This window comes from Eulemur rufifrons, chromosome 23 (assembly GCF_041146395.1).
Source record: "Eulemur rufifrons isolate Redbay chromosome 23, OSU_ERuf_1, whole genome shotgun sequence".
Taxonomy (NCBI): domain Eukaryota; kingdom Metazoa; phylum Chordata; class Mammalia; order Primates; family Lemuridae; genus Eulemur; species Eulemur rufifrons.
In genome coordinates, this window is record NC_091005.1 from 25773865 (window position 1) to 25792448 (window position 18584).

The window sequence follows — 18584 nt, forward strand, 5'->3', positions numbered from 1 at the left end:
GTAGCACATCTGGTCATGGTGAAATATATTTTTGATATCCTGTTGAATTCAGGTTGCTAATAGTCTGTTGAGTATTTTTCCTTCTATATTCATAAGGGATATTGGTCTGTAGTTTTCTTTTTTGTTGTTGCTGTGTCCTTTCCTGGCTTTGGTATCAAGGTGATGCTGGATTCATAGAATAAGTTGGGAGATGATTCCTTGCTTTTAATGTTATGGAATAATTTCCATGGTATGGATACCAGCTCTTCTTTGTAGGTCTGGTAGAATTCAACTGTGAAAGCATTTTGCCCTGGGCTTTTATCTGTTGGGAGAATTTTTATTATTGCTTCAACCTCACTGTTATTGCTCTGTTAAGTAAATCTATTTCTTTCTGATTGAGTCTTGGGAGATTGGTGTTTCTAGGAATTTGACCACTCCCTCTATGTTTTATAGTTTATGTGCATAGAGATTTTCACAGTATTCCCGCATGATATTTTGCGTTTCCGTAGTATCAGTTATAATATCTCCTTTTTCATTTCTGATTGAGTTTATTTGGGTCCTTTCTCTTTTATTTCTGCTTAATCTAGCATGAGGTCTATCAATTTTGTTTATCTTTTCCAAGAACCACCTTTTTGTTTCTTTGATCCTTTGTATTTGTTTTCCATTTTGTTTAGTTCTGCTCTGAGCTTTGTTATTTCTTTTCTTCTGCTGGCTTTGGATGCAGTTTGCTCTTCTCTTTTTAGTTCCTTGAGATGTAACATTAGATTGTTAATTTGTAATTATTCTATCTATTTTGTGTTGGTATTTAGGTATGAATTTCCACCTCAAGACTGTTTTTGTTGAATCCCATAGATTTTGATGGCTTGTGAACCCTTTGTCATTCAGTTCAAGGAATCTTTTGAGTTCTATTTTGATTTCATCATGAACTCAATGTTCGGTCATTAGCAGATTGTTTAATTTTCATGACTTTGTGTAGATTTGAGTATTTCTCATGAAATTGATTTCTAGTTTTGTTCCACTGTAGTCTGTAAGAATATATAGCATGATTTTGACTTTTTTTAATTTCTTGACTTATGTTTTGTGGCCTAAGATATTATCCATCTTGGAGAATGTCCCTTGTGCTGATGAGAAGAATGTATATTTCATAGTTTTGAGTAGAATGCTCTGTAAATGTCTGTTAGTTCCCTTTGCTCTAGAGTCCCAATTAAGTCCAGTGTTTATTTATTTTCTGATGATTTGTCCAGCTCTGAAAAGGGGGTCCCCAGCAATTACAACATTACTATTTATGTCTTTGCTTAGATCTAGTAGAATTTTCTTTATAAATCTGTGAACCCCTATATTCGGTGCATATATATTTTGGATTGTGTATTTTCTTGTTGAATTGCTCCCTTTAGCATTACATAATGGTCATCTTTGTCTTTCTGTACTGTTGTTGATTTAAAGCAAATTTTATCTGATATGAGAATGGCCACATCAGCTCTCTTTTGGTTTTTGTTTGTGTAGAATTTTTTTTTCTATCCTTTCAACTTGAGTCTGTGTGAATCCTCCTGGGTTAGATGTGTTTCATGGAGATAGCAAGTACTTGGGTTGTGTTTTTTCATCCATTCAGTGAGTCTATGTGGGGCATTCACACTGTTAATGTTGAGTGACAGAATTGACATGTGGGATGCTGTTCTGTTCATCATGTTGGGTAGTACCTTATTGCTTTGTCTTCCCCCTTTTGCCATTGTTTAGTATGAGCTCTGAGCTTTATCTGTTGGGTGATTTTACACTGGTGGGCATCCACCGTGCTGATCTATGGTTAATGCAGGTCTGAGTATTTCCTGTAGGGCAGGTCTGGTCATGGCAAATTCCTTTAGTGTTTTCCTATCTGGAAAAGACTTTATTCCTCTGCTGATGAAACTTAGTTTTGCAGGATACAAAATTCTAGGCTGGCAGTTGTTCTCTTTAAGAAGATTGAAGATGTGCCTCCAATCCCTTCCGACTTGTAAGATCTCTGTCGAGAAGACTGCAGTTAGCCTGATGGGTTTTTCTTTGTTGGTTAGTTGTTGCTTACATCTTGCTGCTTGTAGAATTTTCCTCTTCATTTTGACTTTGGCCAGGTTGATAACTATGCATCTTGGAGATGTCCTATTTGCTCTAAATCTTCCCAGTATTTGATGACCGTCTTGTACCTGGATGTCTGAATCTCTGTCAATCCCAGGGAAGTTTTCCTCAATAATTCCTTCAAATAGATTTTCCATGCTTTTTGTCCTTTCTTCTTCTCCCTTGAGGATACCCTATAATTCAGTATTAGTGTGCTTCACATAGTCCCATATATCTCTAAGTGATTGCTCAGTATTTTTATTCTCTTTTCTGCCTCTATGAATGACTAGGTTAGCTTCAGAGCCTTTTCAGGCTCTGAGATTCTTTCTTCTTGCTTTAGTCTGTTGCTGAGGGTTTCTGCTGTGTTTTGATAGTCCCTAAATGATTCTTTCATTTCTTTAAGTTCTATTTTATCCTTTCATTTGTTGTCTGGCTGTTTTCTGACTTTTTCAATTTTTTCATTGATTTCTTAAAATTTAGTTTGACTTTTTTGTTGGTTTTCAACTTTCTCTTCAATTCCATTCACTTCATTTGCCATCCATATTTTGAATTCCATTTCTGTCATTTCAACAATTTCCTTTTGTTTGGAGTCCACTACTGTAGTTCCATTGTGATCCCATGGTGGTGTCAATCTATCTTGTTTTTTCATGTTGCCAGGGTTCTTTTGCTCATTTCTTCTCTTCTGAATCCTCTTCTCTCAGCTCAGGGCAAATAGGGTTGCAGGGCACCATTCTCCTTTGCTGGTAACTCCCCTGGTTAGTTAGAAGGAGAAGTCCCTGGATGGCACTTTTGTGTCCTACTCTGGAATACTGGCCCATCAAGGGAGAGGTGGATGCACTGACAGCTTGTAGTACAGCTGTTCTGTTTTGTTCCTTTCCCCTGTGATTACCGCAGTTCAAGCCAATGCTGGTTGGTGTTCATGCAGGGTGGTGGATTATTCCCTAGATCATTGTTCGAAGTTCTAGCTGGGAGCTGGGTGATACCCTGTCCACAGAGGCTGGTATTATAGTGGAGTGCTCTGCCTAAGTTCTCCCTGTGGAGGTGACAGTGGCAGCTGGGTGAGGCTATCTCGGCAGTGGTGGTCCTGGGGGACTGGGCTGTGAGTGTTGCTCAAGCCATATCCAGGTGTAATGGCAGCTAGAGGCTGGGGATTCCCTGGCAGAACATTGGAGTTTGGGGCTGTTCTCCCACTCTGGTGGCAGTAGTGGATACTCAGGGCTCTAGGTTCAGATTGGTCAGGTTCATATCCCAGCTCTGTGACCAGGGCTGTCTTCATGGATGTGAGAACTGTGCAGTCACAGGTTGTATTAATGCTGTGCCATTGCAGTCTTTGAAGTCTTTATAAGTTTTAAGACAAGTGTCCCACATTTTTATTTTGCACAGGAAATTATGTAGCTGGTCCTATCATTTACTAGCTGCGTTTTCTTGTGCCTTGTGTTGATTTTCATGGGGTTGATAACAAGTACTCACCTCATAGGGTTTCTGTGCAGATTATTTTACCTAATATGGAAAGTACTTTATAATGAAAACACAATAGATATTCAATACCTTTTAGTTACTATTACTATTGTTATAGAGTTTAAAGTTATAATCAATAGATCACCGATGGCTGATGTCCACATCTATGTGTAAAGATCCATCTGGCTGGTCATCTTTCAATTGATCCATACAGTCCCATTGCCAAGCACTTGTTAAGGAACCACAAATGGGAATCTGACCTTCGTCCTGACCCCAAAGAGCCCACAGTCTCACAGGAAAACCTCTACTCTCATTTGGCCTGAGGGTTTTAGTTTGTTGTCCTCTGCTCTATAGTGTCACCCCTTCTCTTTAAACCAAATGGAAAAAATACACTGTTTCTTCACCTCACTGAGGCTCCGGGATCTCTGCGAGGCTGTCTCAGGATGAGCAGCTGTGGTGTGAAGGTTCTGCACTGGGGCCCTGGTAAACTTTCTCATGGGTTGAATCTTCCACCAGCACAAAGGGAGGAAGCACCCAGGCTTTTTTATCAGCTTTCCAGATGTGGGGTAAGAGGGGACAAAAGAGGAGTGAGGCTTAAAAAGTATCAGCAAAATCAAAAAGTGGAGACAGACTCCCCATGACAGTGTTTAGTGGGGTCTTGCTTTTTCTTTGATCTGATCTGACAATCTCTTTAAATTGGTATGTTTAAATCATTTTCTTTTAATGTAGTTATTGACATGATTAGATTAAAAACTGTTATTTTAACAAGACTTTTTAAATTTCTTCATAGGTTTTTTTTTTCCCCCTTTATTTTGTTTGCTTGCTTTAGGATTATTTTTTATGATTCCATTGTATCTCCACTACTGGTTCCTTATTCATATCTCTTTAAAAATCTTTAGTGGTTGTCCTTGGTATGCAATATACATCTTTAACTAATCACATTATACCTTCAAACAATATAATATGAATTATAAGAACCTTACTTCAGTGTACTTTACATTCTTATTTCCCATCTTTGTGCTATTTTTGTCATTATTTTGCTCTTAAATACGCTCTAAGCTCACAGTTCATTGGTACTGCTTTTGCCGAAGACAGTGACTTAATACAAAAAAATCTAACTTTTATTTTAAAGATTTCTGTAGTGTTCACGTTGCCGATATAGATCCAAATTTTTTCCTTGTATCACCTATCTTCTACACGAAGAACTTCCTTTCATATTTCTTGTAGCACAGGTATTCTAATAATAAATTATCTCAGTTGTTTTTCTGAAAAGTCTCTTTTTCTCTATTTTTGAATAATATTTTTGTGAAATAGAGAATTCTGAGTTGAAAGTGTTTTCTTTCAGCACTTGAAAGGTGTATCTTCTTGTTGTTGTTTTTTGTTTGTTTGTTTGTTGTTTTTGCTTGCATGGTTTCCAGTAAGAAGCCTTCTATAATTCTTTTCTTTGTTCCTGTGTATGTAATGTCTTTTCTCTCTGGCTTCCTTCAATATTTTCTTATTAAGTGTCTAAATATGTATGTTAATGTTATTGCTTAATCCTGTTTATGGTTCCCTCAGATTCTTTGATATCTTTCATTATTTCTGGAAAATTCTCAGCCATTATCTTTACAAATATTTTTTTCTCCCTGTTCTTTTTCTCTTCTCTTTCTGGTATTGTAGTTATACATATGTTGGACCTTTAGATATTATCCCACATCTCTTGAATGCTGTGTCCTGTTTCTTTTTTTCTCCAATCCTTTTTCTCTTTTTATTTAAGTTGGGTAATTTATATTGACCTATCTTCAAGTTCACTTATTCTTTCCTCAACTGTGTCAGGTCTACTGCTCAATTCATTAGAGGCATTCTTCATTTCTAGTATTTTTTCTTTAATTTCTACCATTTCCAATGTCTTCTTTCTTACACTTTCTACATCGCTGCAGAAATTCCCGTCTGTCCTTATATGTTTTCCTTATACTTATTTTAAATTCTCAGCCTGTTAGTTCTGACACCTAGGTTATCTCTGAATCTAGTTCTGTTGATTGCTTTGTCTATTGTTAATGGGTTTATTCCTTGCTCTTTTGTGTGTTTCCAATTTTAAATTCAATGCTGCACATCATGTGTGAGAGACTACAAACCGAAGTAAATAGCATTTATGCCTGGAAATGGCCATGCCTTATCTTGTACAAGACTGATTGCACACATGAGCACACATGTGTGTTGGTGTGTCAGTCCGTGTGTGTGGTTGTGTATATTTGGGGAATTAAGTTTTTGTAGTCAGGAGATAAGCAGGGCTTGGGTTGTGTTGTTGCTATGGTTATTTTAAGTGCATTGTTGTATTCAGATTCTGCTAATGTTACCTTGTGCTTGTGCTTACTCTGGTGTGCTTGTGTTTGAATGGGTTTTTTAGGGTGGGTTTTCTGAAGGGTTTTGTTAATGCTTTGTTCCACTACTTAGGTTTAGGCCTTCCCTGTGCACCTGCTGGTACTTGATAATTCTGGTGACAATTCTCTTGTCTTGGTCTAACCTCAATCTTAGGCAGGCCCTGTGATCCTCAGTTTTGAAGATAGGACTTTCTCGGTCTTCTTTCTCCTCCCCAGCAGTAAATACCAATGAACTGGACTCAGGATGGTTTGTTGTCCCTCGCCCAGGGGTTTTTCAATTTTTTCTTATCCTGAGCCTCAATAAGTCTTCAGTCGTGCCTTGAGGAAGACAACGGACAAGGTTTGCTGGCCTTTTTCCTTGGGGGATTATGGTCAGAGCAGGATTCAAGCCTGCACCCCTGGAGTCAGGCTTTCTCCTGTCTGCACAATACAATGTAAACTTTTGTAATTAAAAAAAATCAGAATTTAATTTGTGGGGCAGTTCGGACCGTTATTAGAATGTAACTTTATCTGTGCTAAAATGTTATCTGTGATGGAATAATAGTTTGTCTAGTTTATTCTCCTAGTTACTAGGGCAGTAATAATTAATATGTATCCAGTCCCATAGTTTGAGTTTTACTTTTTGGTATATTGAAGTTGTCTTTCTCAGGAGCTCACGTTTTTCTCAGGAGCACCTGCGAGAGGCCCATGGAGAAGAGTTTGTGTGGGTTTAAACTCCCAATTAGCTATATGGCTCCCAGGAATTTTATACTCTCATACTAGGCCACACTTGGCCTTTCGCACTTGATTATTCTTTTCAAAGACTTTACTGATTATAGTGACCCTGTCTTCAGCCTGTAGGTGGAATGGAAGCCAGTGCTCACATCCCATATCTCCTGTCTTCCCTTAAATTCTAGGGTAATCATTTGCCTTGCAATTTCACCTCTTTTGTGCAGGAAAAGTAATGATTTTTAAAGTAATCCAGCTTCTTCCTGTTGTCAGGATAGGACTGACACTCTTTAGAACTTTCTACATCCCAGCAGAACCCAGAAATCACTCCTGAGATTCTAAAAGAGTTTTAGGATGACACTTCAGGGACTTATTCCAAGGTGGTCACTACCTGGACTTGAAGTGGTCCAGACCACAGAGCGGCTTCAGACCAGCTGTTGGAAGAGACAGCCTCATGGAAGGGCCTAAGACACTTCTGTGTATGTTGAGGAAGGTCCTGCACACCTGTGGGAGGGTCAGCGAAGGCCACACAACACTGCCACAGGTCACCACGGCCCCTCTCCCTCTACCGATCCAGGTTCGTGCTCAGCCTGTGCCACCTCCATCTCCACGGGTAACTCCAACTCGAGGGAGGACGGCTGCACTCTGGCCAGCCCCAGTCCGACCACTGGAAGCTGTTGGGGCTCAGAGACACGGGGCATGTGCAGGGTCCCCTCAGCACCTCCCAGGGCCCAGCCTGCTGGGTGCTGCTTGTCTAGAGGCCAAGCCGTCCCCAGCTGAGGCACCTTCCTACTGCTGGTGCCTCCCGCTTCATTATTCTCTCTCTGATGAGAGTGCATTAATCACTAGCCTTAGACATAAACACTGATTTGGCCTCTAAAAGAAGATTTATTCCCACGATTGAGGTCACAAGTGCAAAAATTGTCCCTCCCTGCCCTGTGTCCTCTCCCAGCAGACAATTCTCCAGCCCCCACAACCTGATGCTCTCTCACTCACGATCACCTTCTATAGAATAGCCCAGTCTTGGCTCCTCCAGGCTCTGGAGGCTGGCGGGGCCTCCCGTTCACAGCTCAGTGTGTTCTGTCTGGGTTGCCTTCTCTGCTGCCTCCGTGTCCAGGAGCTTGGTCCAGAAGTCCACTTCCTTGTCCTTCAGCTTCTGGGCTGCCTGCGTGGGGACATCAATCTGCAGGTACCCTTCCTTCTGGTCATAAGCTGGCCAATGGGGCAGTCCCTCCCCATTGGGGTTCCTGGGGACAGAATCATATAGAAACTCCTTAAAGTTGCCGTGTGGTCCCAGCAATCCTCTGAGATTTCCAGGGATCTCCTGGCTCATGTATGCTAGGAAACTCGTACACCTCCAGACATAGGGAGCTCACCATGTCCCGGGGCAGCCTTTCCATTTTCAGAGAACTCTCATTTTCAGAGCACTGTGGTGTCAGGGTGGGAAGTTTAATCACTCAAACTTTAGAAGCTGTCCCTCCTTCCCCATAGATCCACCTGCCCCCACCGACCCTGCCCCATCTTTGCCACCAGGCTCACCCGTTCCGAGCAAAGTTGGCCCAGAATTTCATCACCATCTTGCTAAGTTTGATCTCTTCTTCTGAAGCACCACCTGTAGAAACAAAAAACCTTTTCTGTGCATAGTGTGGTTCATGGTTCAGTAGAGTTAGCATCACTTGGGAGGTTGTTACTAACACAGAGTCTATGTCCTTGCTCCATAGACACTGGGTTGAAATCTGCATTTCAAGAAGACCCTGGTTAATTTGACTGCACTGTAAGTTTGATGATGAATGATCTAGAACTCAGCAATGGGTGTGCAGACAATCCATGGATTGGCTGACTTTCTCTTTTGTGACCCCCACCTGCCTTCTCCCCACTCAGGGTCCCAATGCCACACCCAAGGTTTTCCTCTACAGGAACCACAACTCCCAGAGTTGTGCTCTCTTGGAACCTTTCTCAATCTCCTACATGTACCCACAGTTTCACATCTGTAAAATAACAGAGCTGCAAAGGTCCTAAGGGATCACCAGACTGGGAGACGCCCAAAAGCACTGGTGTGTCATGAACAGCCAGGACTTGGGTTACAGTCATCCATTACTGCTGAGAGTGAAGGTGTTGAAGGCACTTGTGGAGGGTTTTCTTTAAAATATTATGTTATTAAATATTTTGAAGTTAAAGATACATGATTTGATAAGTAGACAGACAGACAGACACACATTAGACCCAGTTCAAGGTTAACGGCAATTCTAACCTGAACTTCACTCACATTCTGATATGCTCTTGTGAGAGGGAAATGGAGTAGTGACATTCTGGCCCTAGAGCAGGGCCCTGCAGGTGACCCACCTCTGCCTTATCTATGGCACAGGCCAGGATTCTGAAAATGACCTTGGCTGAGGGCACATGAGTGCACATCCTCCTTCACGCGTGTCAGAGCAGGAGGAAGGGTGGGGGCTGCACAATGGCATTCGACCCTGTTACAGTGAATCAGGAAACTAAGACCAGGACAGAAGGACAAATCGCTCAAGGCCTCCAAACCAAGACTGGAACCCACATCTCCTAACTCCAGGCTCACAGCCACCAAGAGCCATTACCTTTTAAAAATGGGGCTCCCAAGACAGAGAAGATCTCATCCCCGTGGTCCCCTCTCACCGTCTTGGGTTTCATGTCTGATGAGAAGCTTGGGCGGTACCGAAACTCATACATGTAGGTGGGGGCTCCGGCATCTGAGAAGACACGATTCATGCACAGTTCCTGTTACCAGACACAGCCCTGGGGGGTGTCAAGGTCCCCGGCCCTGCGGGAAACCCCTGGTGATCAGCACAGTGAGAAACCCTTTCAGAAAAATTTAGTGACTTCCTGAGGGCTGCTTAGCTGGTTAAGGTAGAATGGGATTTGAGCAGAGCATTTGTTGAATGAGTGAACGAGTTAATGAATGAGTGAATACTAAATAAATGAATTTTAAAACCCTGGGTTGACCAATTTAGGATAACTATCATTACGGGGACACTGGATCCCTTTGCCGCATGATGCATTCACATACACGCAAATCTATATACATCCAGTTTACACTATTCTATTTCTTTTTTTTTTTTTTTTTTTTTTTTGAGACAGAGTCTCACTCTGTTGCCCAGGCTAGAGTGACTGCCGTGGCGTCAGCCTAGCTCACAGCAACCTCAAACTCCTAAGCTCAAGGGATCCTCCTGTCTCAGCCTCCCGAGTAGCTGGGACTACAGGCATGCACCACCATGCCCGGCTAATTTTTTCTATATATATTTTTTAGCTGTCCATATAATTTCTTTCTATTTTTAGTAGAGATGGGGTCTCGCTCTTGCTGAGGCTGGTCTCGAACTCCTGAGCTCAAACGATCCACCCACCTCGGCCTCCCAGAGTGCTAGGATTACAGGCGTGAGCCACCGCGCCCGGCCTACACTATTCTATTTCATTGATAAGACAGGGACTAGTGTTCATTCCCTTGGAGAATATATACACCCTGATAGGTGTCTTCTATTCAGCCTAGTTTTAATCATGTCCAGTGGTTTTTTTTTACCCATTTCTGAAAAGAGTGATGCAAATCCAAATTGCTTGCTTGAAAACAAGGATATTTAAATACAAACATAGGCAGAGAGAGAACAATGGGTCTCTTATTTCTCAGGAAACCACAAAACTCAGCACTTCATATTTCACGGTCTCCTGCTTGGCCCAGGGAGTGTTAAAGCTTTAAGGCTGATAATGTAGTAGTGGAGATGACAAGGGGCCGTGGAAGGGTGACCTTGCCTCTCTCCTGACCTCTCTCCTCCTCTCCTCTGCCTTCCTCTCTTAGCACTAAACCCACTTGTCCATACCCAGGGAGATGTCAATTTCCCTACTGACTGGCTCAGTGGAGCCACCAATCCCTGCTCCTCAGGGATAACTCATGGGCCATCCAGCCCTATAGCTCAGCACTTTGCATTGGACACAATGTCCACAAAGGAATGACCCTGACAGAGAAAGAGTTAGGCCCCAACTGGGTTGGTGGAGAAATTTTATAACTTTTCCCCCTATGGGTACAGTAAGAAATTTAGTTGGGCACGCTTGAAGTTCTGACTGGGGGGGGATGGGGTGGGGGGAGGGGATGGGTGCATATCTACATGATGAGTGCGATGTGCACTGTCTAGGGAATGGACACGCTTGAAGTTCTGACTGGGGGGAATGGGGGTGGGGGGAGGGGATGGGTGCATATCTACATGATGAGTGCGATGTGCACTGTCTAGGGAATGGACACGCTTGAAGCTCAGACTCGGGGGGATGGGGGGGCATGGGCAATATATATAACCTGAACTTTGTATCCCCATAATGAGCTGAAATTTAAAAAAAAAAAGAAAAATTAAAAGAAATATATATCTTAAAAAAAAAAAAGAAAATGCAGAAAAAAAAACTGAACAAAAAATTACTAATAATCCCACCACTCAGAGATAGGCCATTTTAGTACTATAGCCCTATCTCCCTTTTGTGTTTGTCAAATTGGAAAGATACTATATATGTTATTTTGTAACATACTATAATCATCTCTTAACATCATTAAATATTCATCCAGAAAAAAATTTACCAATATATGTCATCCCAACGTGAACGTGAAGAATAACTTATTTAATCATCACCCTCAGCCTCCACCACTGCACCCTTGGTTTATCAAGAATCGTTGTTTGGAACAGGTCATCCTTCTGAGGTCCCTAGCGCACTTGGTAAATAAAGGGCCGCTTCAAGGTCAAGCACAACATGCTGAAAGGAGAGTTTGACCTCGCCTCTGCCACTCAAATGTTTTACAAAGGAACTCAGAGCCCAACCACAGAGGAAAGAACTTTTGTGAAGGAGAGAATTTATTTTAGGCAGCATGCTTCCCAAAAGACATTTTTAAAAAAAAAACTTTTGCCTAAAACCACTGAGATTTATAAAATTCATACAATCACAACAGAAGTCTTCAAAAGAAAGTAAGGAACAGATTTGGGCAATAAGAAGTAGGAACACTAGTGAAGTATAGGCAGTGAGAGAGCTAGTAATCAAAGATATGCAAATTAAAACGTAGTCTTATGTCCCTTTTTTTGGTGGAAGAGGGCTTATGAAATTGGCAGCATTCTTTTAATTTCCAACCTTAGTATCCCAGGTGAGAAAGGGAGTGAAGAAATCCACACTCTTATATACTGGAGAGCAATTTTGCAAAATGCATCAAGAGCTTCAAAATGTTCCTATGGGCCAGCCTAGTAATTTTGTATGAAAAACCCTAGAAAATTATTAGACATATGGTTGAAAATTTATGCATATAAAGCTGAGAATAATAATGTTATTGGCAGCCCCAAATTATGAGCAGCCAATCTAAATATCCAACTGGATAGAAATATTAAATTAAATTTTCATATATCTATTTGATGGAAGAATGGATGTTTTTGACAGTTTTTTAAATCAATATTAAGGAAATCCTTACCTCATTTACAATTAGAGTAAAAAAGAAAATCATCACAACATGGCATTGCATGGATAGAACTATAACAGAAAATTAATTTTTATATAATATGAGATGAAAAAATTCTTAGAAGAAAATACCAAAAATATTACCATACATATCTGCAGGTAGAGGGATTAGGATAGTTATCTAATTTTTCCTTTATGTGCTTCCATATTTTCTAAACTTTCTACAATTGAAACATTAACTTGGCCGGGCGCGGTGGCTCACGCCTGTAATCCTAACACTCTGGGAGGCCGAGGCAGGTGGATCGCTTGAGGTCAGGAGTTCGAGATCAGCCTGAGCAAGAGCGAGACCCCCGTCTCTACTAAAATAGAAAGAAATTATCTGGCCAACTAAAATATATATATAGAAAAAAATTAGCCGGGCACAGTGGCGCATGCCTGTAGTCCCAGCTACTCGGGAGGCTGAGGCAGTAGGATCGCTTGAGCTCAGGAGTTTGAGGTTGCTGTGAGCTAGGCTGACGCCATGGCACTCACTCTAGCCCTGGCAACAGAGCGAGACTCTGTCTCAAAAAAAAAAAAAAAAAGAAACATTAACTTTATATTCAGAAGTTATTTTTCTCAAAAAGAGTGAGACAAATACAGAAAAATGAAAGTTGATAAAATCTGTGTAGTCCTGGGAAAAAGACCCAGCAACTCAAAGACATGAAATATCAGATAAAAAACACAAGTCTCGGGTAGCCAGGCCAGCAGAAGATGTAGAAGAGAACTCCACAGATCAGACACATGGCAACATGCAAAACTAAGTTCATAAAAGAACAGACTGAATCCCAGTCGGCCCCTCGGGACCCTCGGGAGGAGGAAGTGGAGACGAGCACCTGCACCTGCCTGTACGGGGCTGGGCCTGGGCACATACTGGGTAAGCTGTCGCCAGGTTTTAGCAAGCTTATAAAGTCCTGAATTTCAAAATGCTTCCAGCATGGTGAAAAGAGAGTGGTCTGGACCGCAGAACCCTTTGCGGGCTTGCAGACTAGGCAAAGGAGAGCTGGTAGGAAAAGGTGGGTCTGGGAGGATCCCCAAATGGCACCCGGAAGAGGACACCTCTCTAGGTGAGCCTGTGCATCCTTACCTCACACCACACCCACACAGCCTCCGTCAGTGTCAGAAGGTTTCAAGGTAGACCCCGCCCTGGCCCTCTGATTGTCCATTCCAGCACTCACCAAGATGGACAAAACCTGCAGCCACAGACACTGACTTCTCCAGACCACCCACACCTGCTACTCCTCCCTCCGTTTGGCCTTCTTGGTCCTGGACAACCATCTTGATCCGGTGCTTGTCTCCCACTGTGCCCCCAGCTGCACTAATTAAGAAACTAGTTTGCCGTCAGCTCTGACCTTGGAAACCTCCTGAGAGGCGTCTTCCAATATTTGTCCTCCAGCCCACATCCCACCATCACCCCAGGCAGGAAGCCCTTGTAGCAGATGCTGTTGCTGCCTCACCCACATCACCCACATGCCCTGTTTCTGGGTCTGCCAGCCTGACGCCCACCACCAGCATCCACCTCTTCGCCTGAGGCCTTTGTCAGCCCTTCAGGGACTAATGGACCCATGTGTGCCCTCGGTCAAGATACCAGGGAATTAACAACTCCTTGGAACAGCCTTCAACCAATAACAACTGAGAGCTGGTGGATAAAGACCCCAGCTCCCTCTGCTCAGAAGGGACAACCCCGAGCCATGTCCTCTGCTTGTGTCCCACAGCTCCCAGCTCCAGCTGTGCACAGTGGACACCTGCTTGGCAATGCATCACGGATGGTCTTCCACCTCTTTCCTCTGACACTTCCCCACCTCCCTGCTGCTGTTTCCTGGCATCACCTGACAAATAAACTACATGCATTTGGACCATTTTCTCAGAGTCTGCTGCAGACAGAACCCAAAATAGGACAGCGCCACACCCCATGTCATATGGAACCTGCCTGTGAGGCCTGACCCTCGGCAGTGTCCACATCTGTCTATGCTGGGAGGTTGGCAGGTCAAATACTGGAGCTGGTGTGGCCAATGTTCCTTTGCTGTCCAACCTCTGGGACTCACCTCTGTGGTGTCGGGCCACAATCACAGATGGGACACCAAATAGGACATCTCCAATCAAGTCCAGGAACAGGTCTTTCTTTTTGACAGGGTCGTCTGTTCCTCCTAAATACTCCTCAATGGCTACCGAAGTCAGCTCCTCAGGGATGCCCTGAAACAGATCAAGACAGTGACCACGTTCCCGGGTGAGCAGTGCAGCTTCTCTGGCCAGTCAGCAAGGCTTGCATCGATGGAGAAGCTCTCCAGCCCTGGGCAACTCCCCCCACCGCCCGGGTGGTGAAGTAGGGACGGTAGAAAAATGAGGGCCAGAACCCCCAAGCCCCAGTCTCCATTCTATAATTTAATTGATCTGTGATTCGGGACAAGTCCCTGCCCCTTTTTGGATCTCACCCAATTCCCACAATTCCTAGACTCTTACAGTAAGGGGGTAGGACTTCCACAAGAGTGACGTGGCCGTCTTCTGGTCCAGTTTGCCTTCAGAAAGTGGATAGCCCATCAACTATTAAAAAAAAATGGTTAAGCATTTGTAAATCCTCAGGAATGAACAACAGCCAACCTCACCAACCAACCACAACAACACAGGCTGTAGGTCCTCTAATTTTGTTGGGCCATAAAAACCATGGGTCTTTTATGAATTGGGAAAATCAATGAATCAAATGCACTTACACCTAGAAATTTAAGAATTGCAAAGAGGGTAAAAAAAAAAAATTTAACAGAAACTGGAAGACTGTGCAGCGTGAGTACGTGTGTGTGTGTGTGTGTGTGTGTGTGTGTGTTTGCTCATGAACCTACAGTGGCCCCAGCCCCCTGGCTGAGAAAGCTCCACCTGCCAGGGAACTTACTCTTTGCTGCAGCCAAAACCTGGTGACAGGCAGAGGCCCCTGGGCCCCTCCCAGAGCAGTGACTTTAGAAAGCTTCCAGTTATAAGGCCTTTCTCTGCCCTTCGGGATGCAAATCTACCACCCACACTGTTTCCTCAAGGACCTGAGGGGCCTGGCTATGAAGTGCAAACCTCCAGGGAGATACCCCTGGTCTCCCTCCCAGTCCTGTGCGAAGATTACAGCCTCACTTCAGGGAGGGCCTCGCTGCCATTCACACCCCTGCCTCCTGTTTCTCCTCCAGGGGAGGGTGGACCCACAGATCCAGGTGGTCTGGCCTCACGGACTAACCAACCCCAACTCCGCACCCCACCGTGCTTTCCCTCAGCACAGCCCAGGCTTCAGAACATCTCCAGCCTTTGTTTCAGGGATTTGGGGCCCGTCCACACCGGACAATTCCCTGTTGCAATGGTGTTTCTGGATAAAACCTGTCCTCCTGCTCTAACTAGGGTTGGCTTTGTTATCTTGGACAGGAAGGAAGGTCTTGCTGCGCATTTAGAGTCAATCTTAACTCAAGGAGAACCGACCTGCTCTGAATCTCTCCAGAGAGATGACTGAGAGCCTGTGTGGAGATTTATGGGGAAACTGCGCACCGGGCCCAAGGTGAGAAGCTGCCAGGCCCAGGCCTGACTCGCCTCAACGCCTGAGCTCCTTCCCCGTTCCAGGCTCCTCCGTTTCCCATCTGCACAACCGTTACCTCCTCAGGCCCTCCCGGCACGGACACCGCAGGATTCTCTCATTGGAAGACGATCAAAGAGTGTTGGGGAGAGGGGTTCCCGGGGCCATGCCACCCCCGTCACAGCTGGGCCATCCCAGAGGTTTCCATGGAAATGACAACTCATGAGGGAGGGGACAGCTGCCCTGGACTCAGATGGGGACTTGGAGAAGGAGGACGTCTGGGGCGGGAGCAGGGAGGGCTGACTGGGGAGAGCGCTGAGTCTGTCTGAGGCTGCACGTGCTCACCGTTGGAAGGAGCCAGCCACACTCTTGCTTGTTGATGCCGACAACATAGGGGACAGCGTTGAAATTCTTCTCGGCCAGAATCTCTTCAGGGCTTTTGGGCAGCAGCACTCCGTCCACCACCGTGGGCAGGAAGGGGTGACTCTGGGGAAGAGACAGGACAGCGTCTGAGCCTCCCCTCCCCAGACAGCACCCCTGTCCCCCATCTGCCTGCCTGAGGGCGAGGGGAGCACATGGGCCTGTGTGGCCCCAGGCAGTGGCCACAGAAGCTCAGGGTCCTGACCAAGGGGGCAAAGTCTGTGTGACCCCAGACGGTAGGACTTCAACCAGGGGCTGGCAGTGGTAAGGTGATGGGAGAGGGAACCGATCTTAACTCAGATCGAAATCCGTGTATTATGTATATACATTACATGTACTTCAATCTGCAATGTGTGTCTCCATCTGTAGAGACAGAGACTTGTTACTCCCAGCAGCGATGTTCTGTAACATTGCTCCGAACGCCGAGTTAGCGAATATTCAGTCATTAATTGCAGGGGAAGTTTAGGATTAGGTTCCTCAGAGCCTCTGGTCAACCCTATTTTATGTGTGGATTTCTATTTGAAGATATTTTACGTAATAGATATTTCTCACAAGGACTTAATTATACTTGGTATTTATTTATGCTAAAACACCAGCCGGGAAGGGCTTCGCTGTTGTCTGGCCCTGGGGAATGTGACTGCAAGTCTCTTTGGCTTTGAGCCTCACAGCGTGCTGTCCACTGTGCTTTCTAAAAACTCCTTTGTCATCTCACGAATGCATTAATTGAGCTGCTTTTCCATCCTTCCCACAGCTTCATCACACACTGCAGATGTTACTTTAGCACTTTCCAGAATGGCCTCATGTACGGATCAGAAAACTTCCTCTTCGTTTTTCTGGATGTGCTGTGTTGTCGCCCTGTCATCCCTGAACTCGCAGCACGGCACTGCCCCTCACCCCCCAGGCACAGCTCTTCCAGCACAGCTGTGCTCCCGCGAGGCACCGCACAGCCTCCTTGCGTTCGGGAGCAGAGACAGCACGGCAGCACCAACTGCCATCTGGGACAGGGACATCACTAACACGAAGCACAGAAACGCAAAAAATAAGGTGCTCAGTGAACCACGGAAAGGACCCTTGTTAGTTTGAGAGATGAGAAGAGCAGACAGAGAGCTGCCTCGTTTGATCTCGGACGGGAACGTGCACGTCATCCAAGCCAAACTTCTTGCCACTCTGCACGTGGCTGTGAACGACCACAAAAGTGCCGTGGGTATTGACTTTGGGGTTAACAATAAATCTTATCAAGTAGGTGAATTTACAAATACAGAATCCATGATTAATGAGGACCGACTATATCCACCTATCTATATTTAAATGCTTTGCTTTCAAGAGGTGTTGAGCTCTCACCACTCAGTGTGCCTAGACTGGGACTTGATTCTCTATGAGAGAGGAATACCGCCCGTAAAGGATCAGGGGCTGGGGGTGGGGGCTCACGCCTGTAACCCCAGCAGTTTGGGAGGCAGAGGCCAGAGGACTGCTTGAGACCAGCCTGGGCAACACAGTAGGGCCTTATCTCTACAAAGAATTAAAAAAAAAAAAAAAAAATTAGCTGGGCATGGTGGCACCCACCTGTAGTCCCAGCTACTCAGAAGGCTGAGGCAGGAAGTTCACTGGAGCCCAGGAGTTCGAGGCTGCAGTGAGCTGTGATGGTGCCACTGCACTGCAGCCTGGGAAACAGAGTGAGACTTTATCTCAAAGAAAAATAATAATAATAATCAGGGGCGGGCTCCCATTATATTGATGAATGTTTCAATTTTAGCTTTTACCTTTGATGAAAAATTTTATATGGCCACAGGTTAAGTAGAGCCTGACTTCTTTGCCACCATCTGGGGCGCGGCTTCTGCGCACAGTGATGTTTCACATACAGTCACCAGAGTGTAGCTGCTGAGAGCGTGCGCTGCGGAACCAGACTACTGCCTGGATTGGAAACCTGCCTCTTGTTACTTACTAGACGATCATTTGGGTACGCAGTTGTACCTGTTTGTGCCTCAGTTTTCTCGTCTATGAGATGGGTTACTGTGAGGTAAATGGCTGAGCACACACAAACTATTATACTCAGCACAGTACCTGGGACCAGGAAAGGGCTCAGTAAATCCTAGACGTTACTAGTTAGCACTGTTACTACAGATGCCCTCACAGACACCCGTCCTGTGCGCCGTGTTTCCAGCTCTGCCATCCGTGGGCCAGAGCTCCGTCCCTGGACATCACGCGGAACTGGGCAACTCCCAGGCTCTGAGACCCTGTAGCTCCCTGCTCTGCCAGGGCCAGCGAATGACAGGCCAGTTCCGGCTGCCCAAAGGAGAAGCTCTGTAAAGTGAACCAGACCCAGCAGCACGAGGCTCAAAACTCATCCCACACAGCTGACACCAGAGACCGGGGTCAGGGTGCAACTAGGGCTGCCGGGAGAGGCCACGCGGTTCAGAGAGGGCTGCTGTGGGCAGCTGGCAAGGGAGCAACGAGTCTGGAAGGAAGGAACAGGGCAGGCCACACGGAGGAGGTGCTCACCACCTGTGGGGGGCTCTGGGGAATGAATGGGATTGAGAGGGCATGACAGGGGTGAG

At 45.0% G+C, this 18584-nt stretch overlaps 1 protein-coding gene across 3 annotated transcripts in view; it reads right to left on the reverse strand.

The window, feature by feature from the left end:
• Positions 1-7093: 7093 nt before the first annotated feature.
• Positions 7094-18584, reverse strand: part of LOC138402178 (liver carboxylesterase 1-like) — a 32054-nt gene continuing 20563 nt past the window's right edge. For 2 of the 3 annotated variants that reach the window (XM_069497932.1, XM_069497933.1), the window contains exons 9-15: positions 15955-16095; positions 15519-15521; positions 14532-14612; positions 14117-14264; positions 9182-9313; positions 8130-8202; positions 7094-7837 (exon numbers count right to left, since the gene is read on the reverse strand). In XM_069497932.1, the coding sequence (XP_069354033.1) occupies positions 7654-7837; positions 8130-8202; positions 9182-9313; positions 14117-14264; positions 14532-14612; positions 15519-15521; positions 15955-16095 (762 nt within the window). In that variant the 3' untranslated portion in view covers positions 7094-7653. The remainder of the gene's footprint in view (positions 7838-8129; positions 8203-9181; positions 9314-14116; positions 14265-14531; positions 14613-15518; positions 15522-15954; positions 16096-18584) is intronic. The other variant, XM_069497931.1, reaches the window with a different exon arrangement.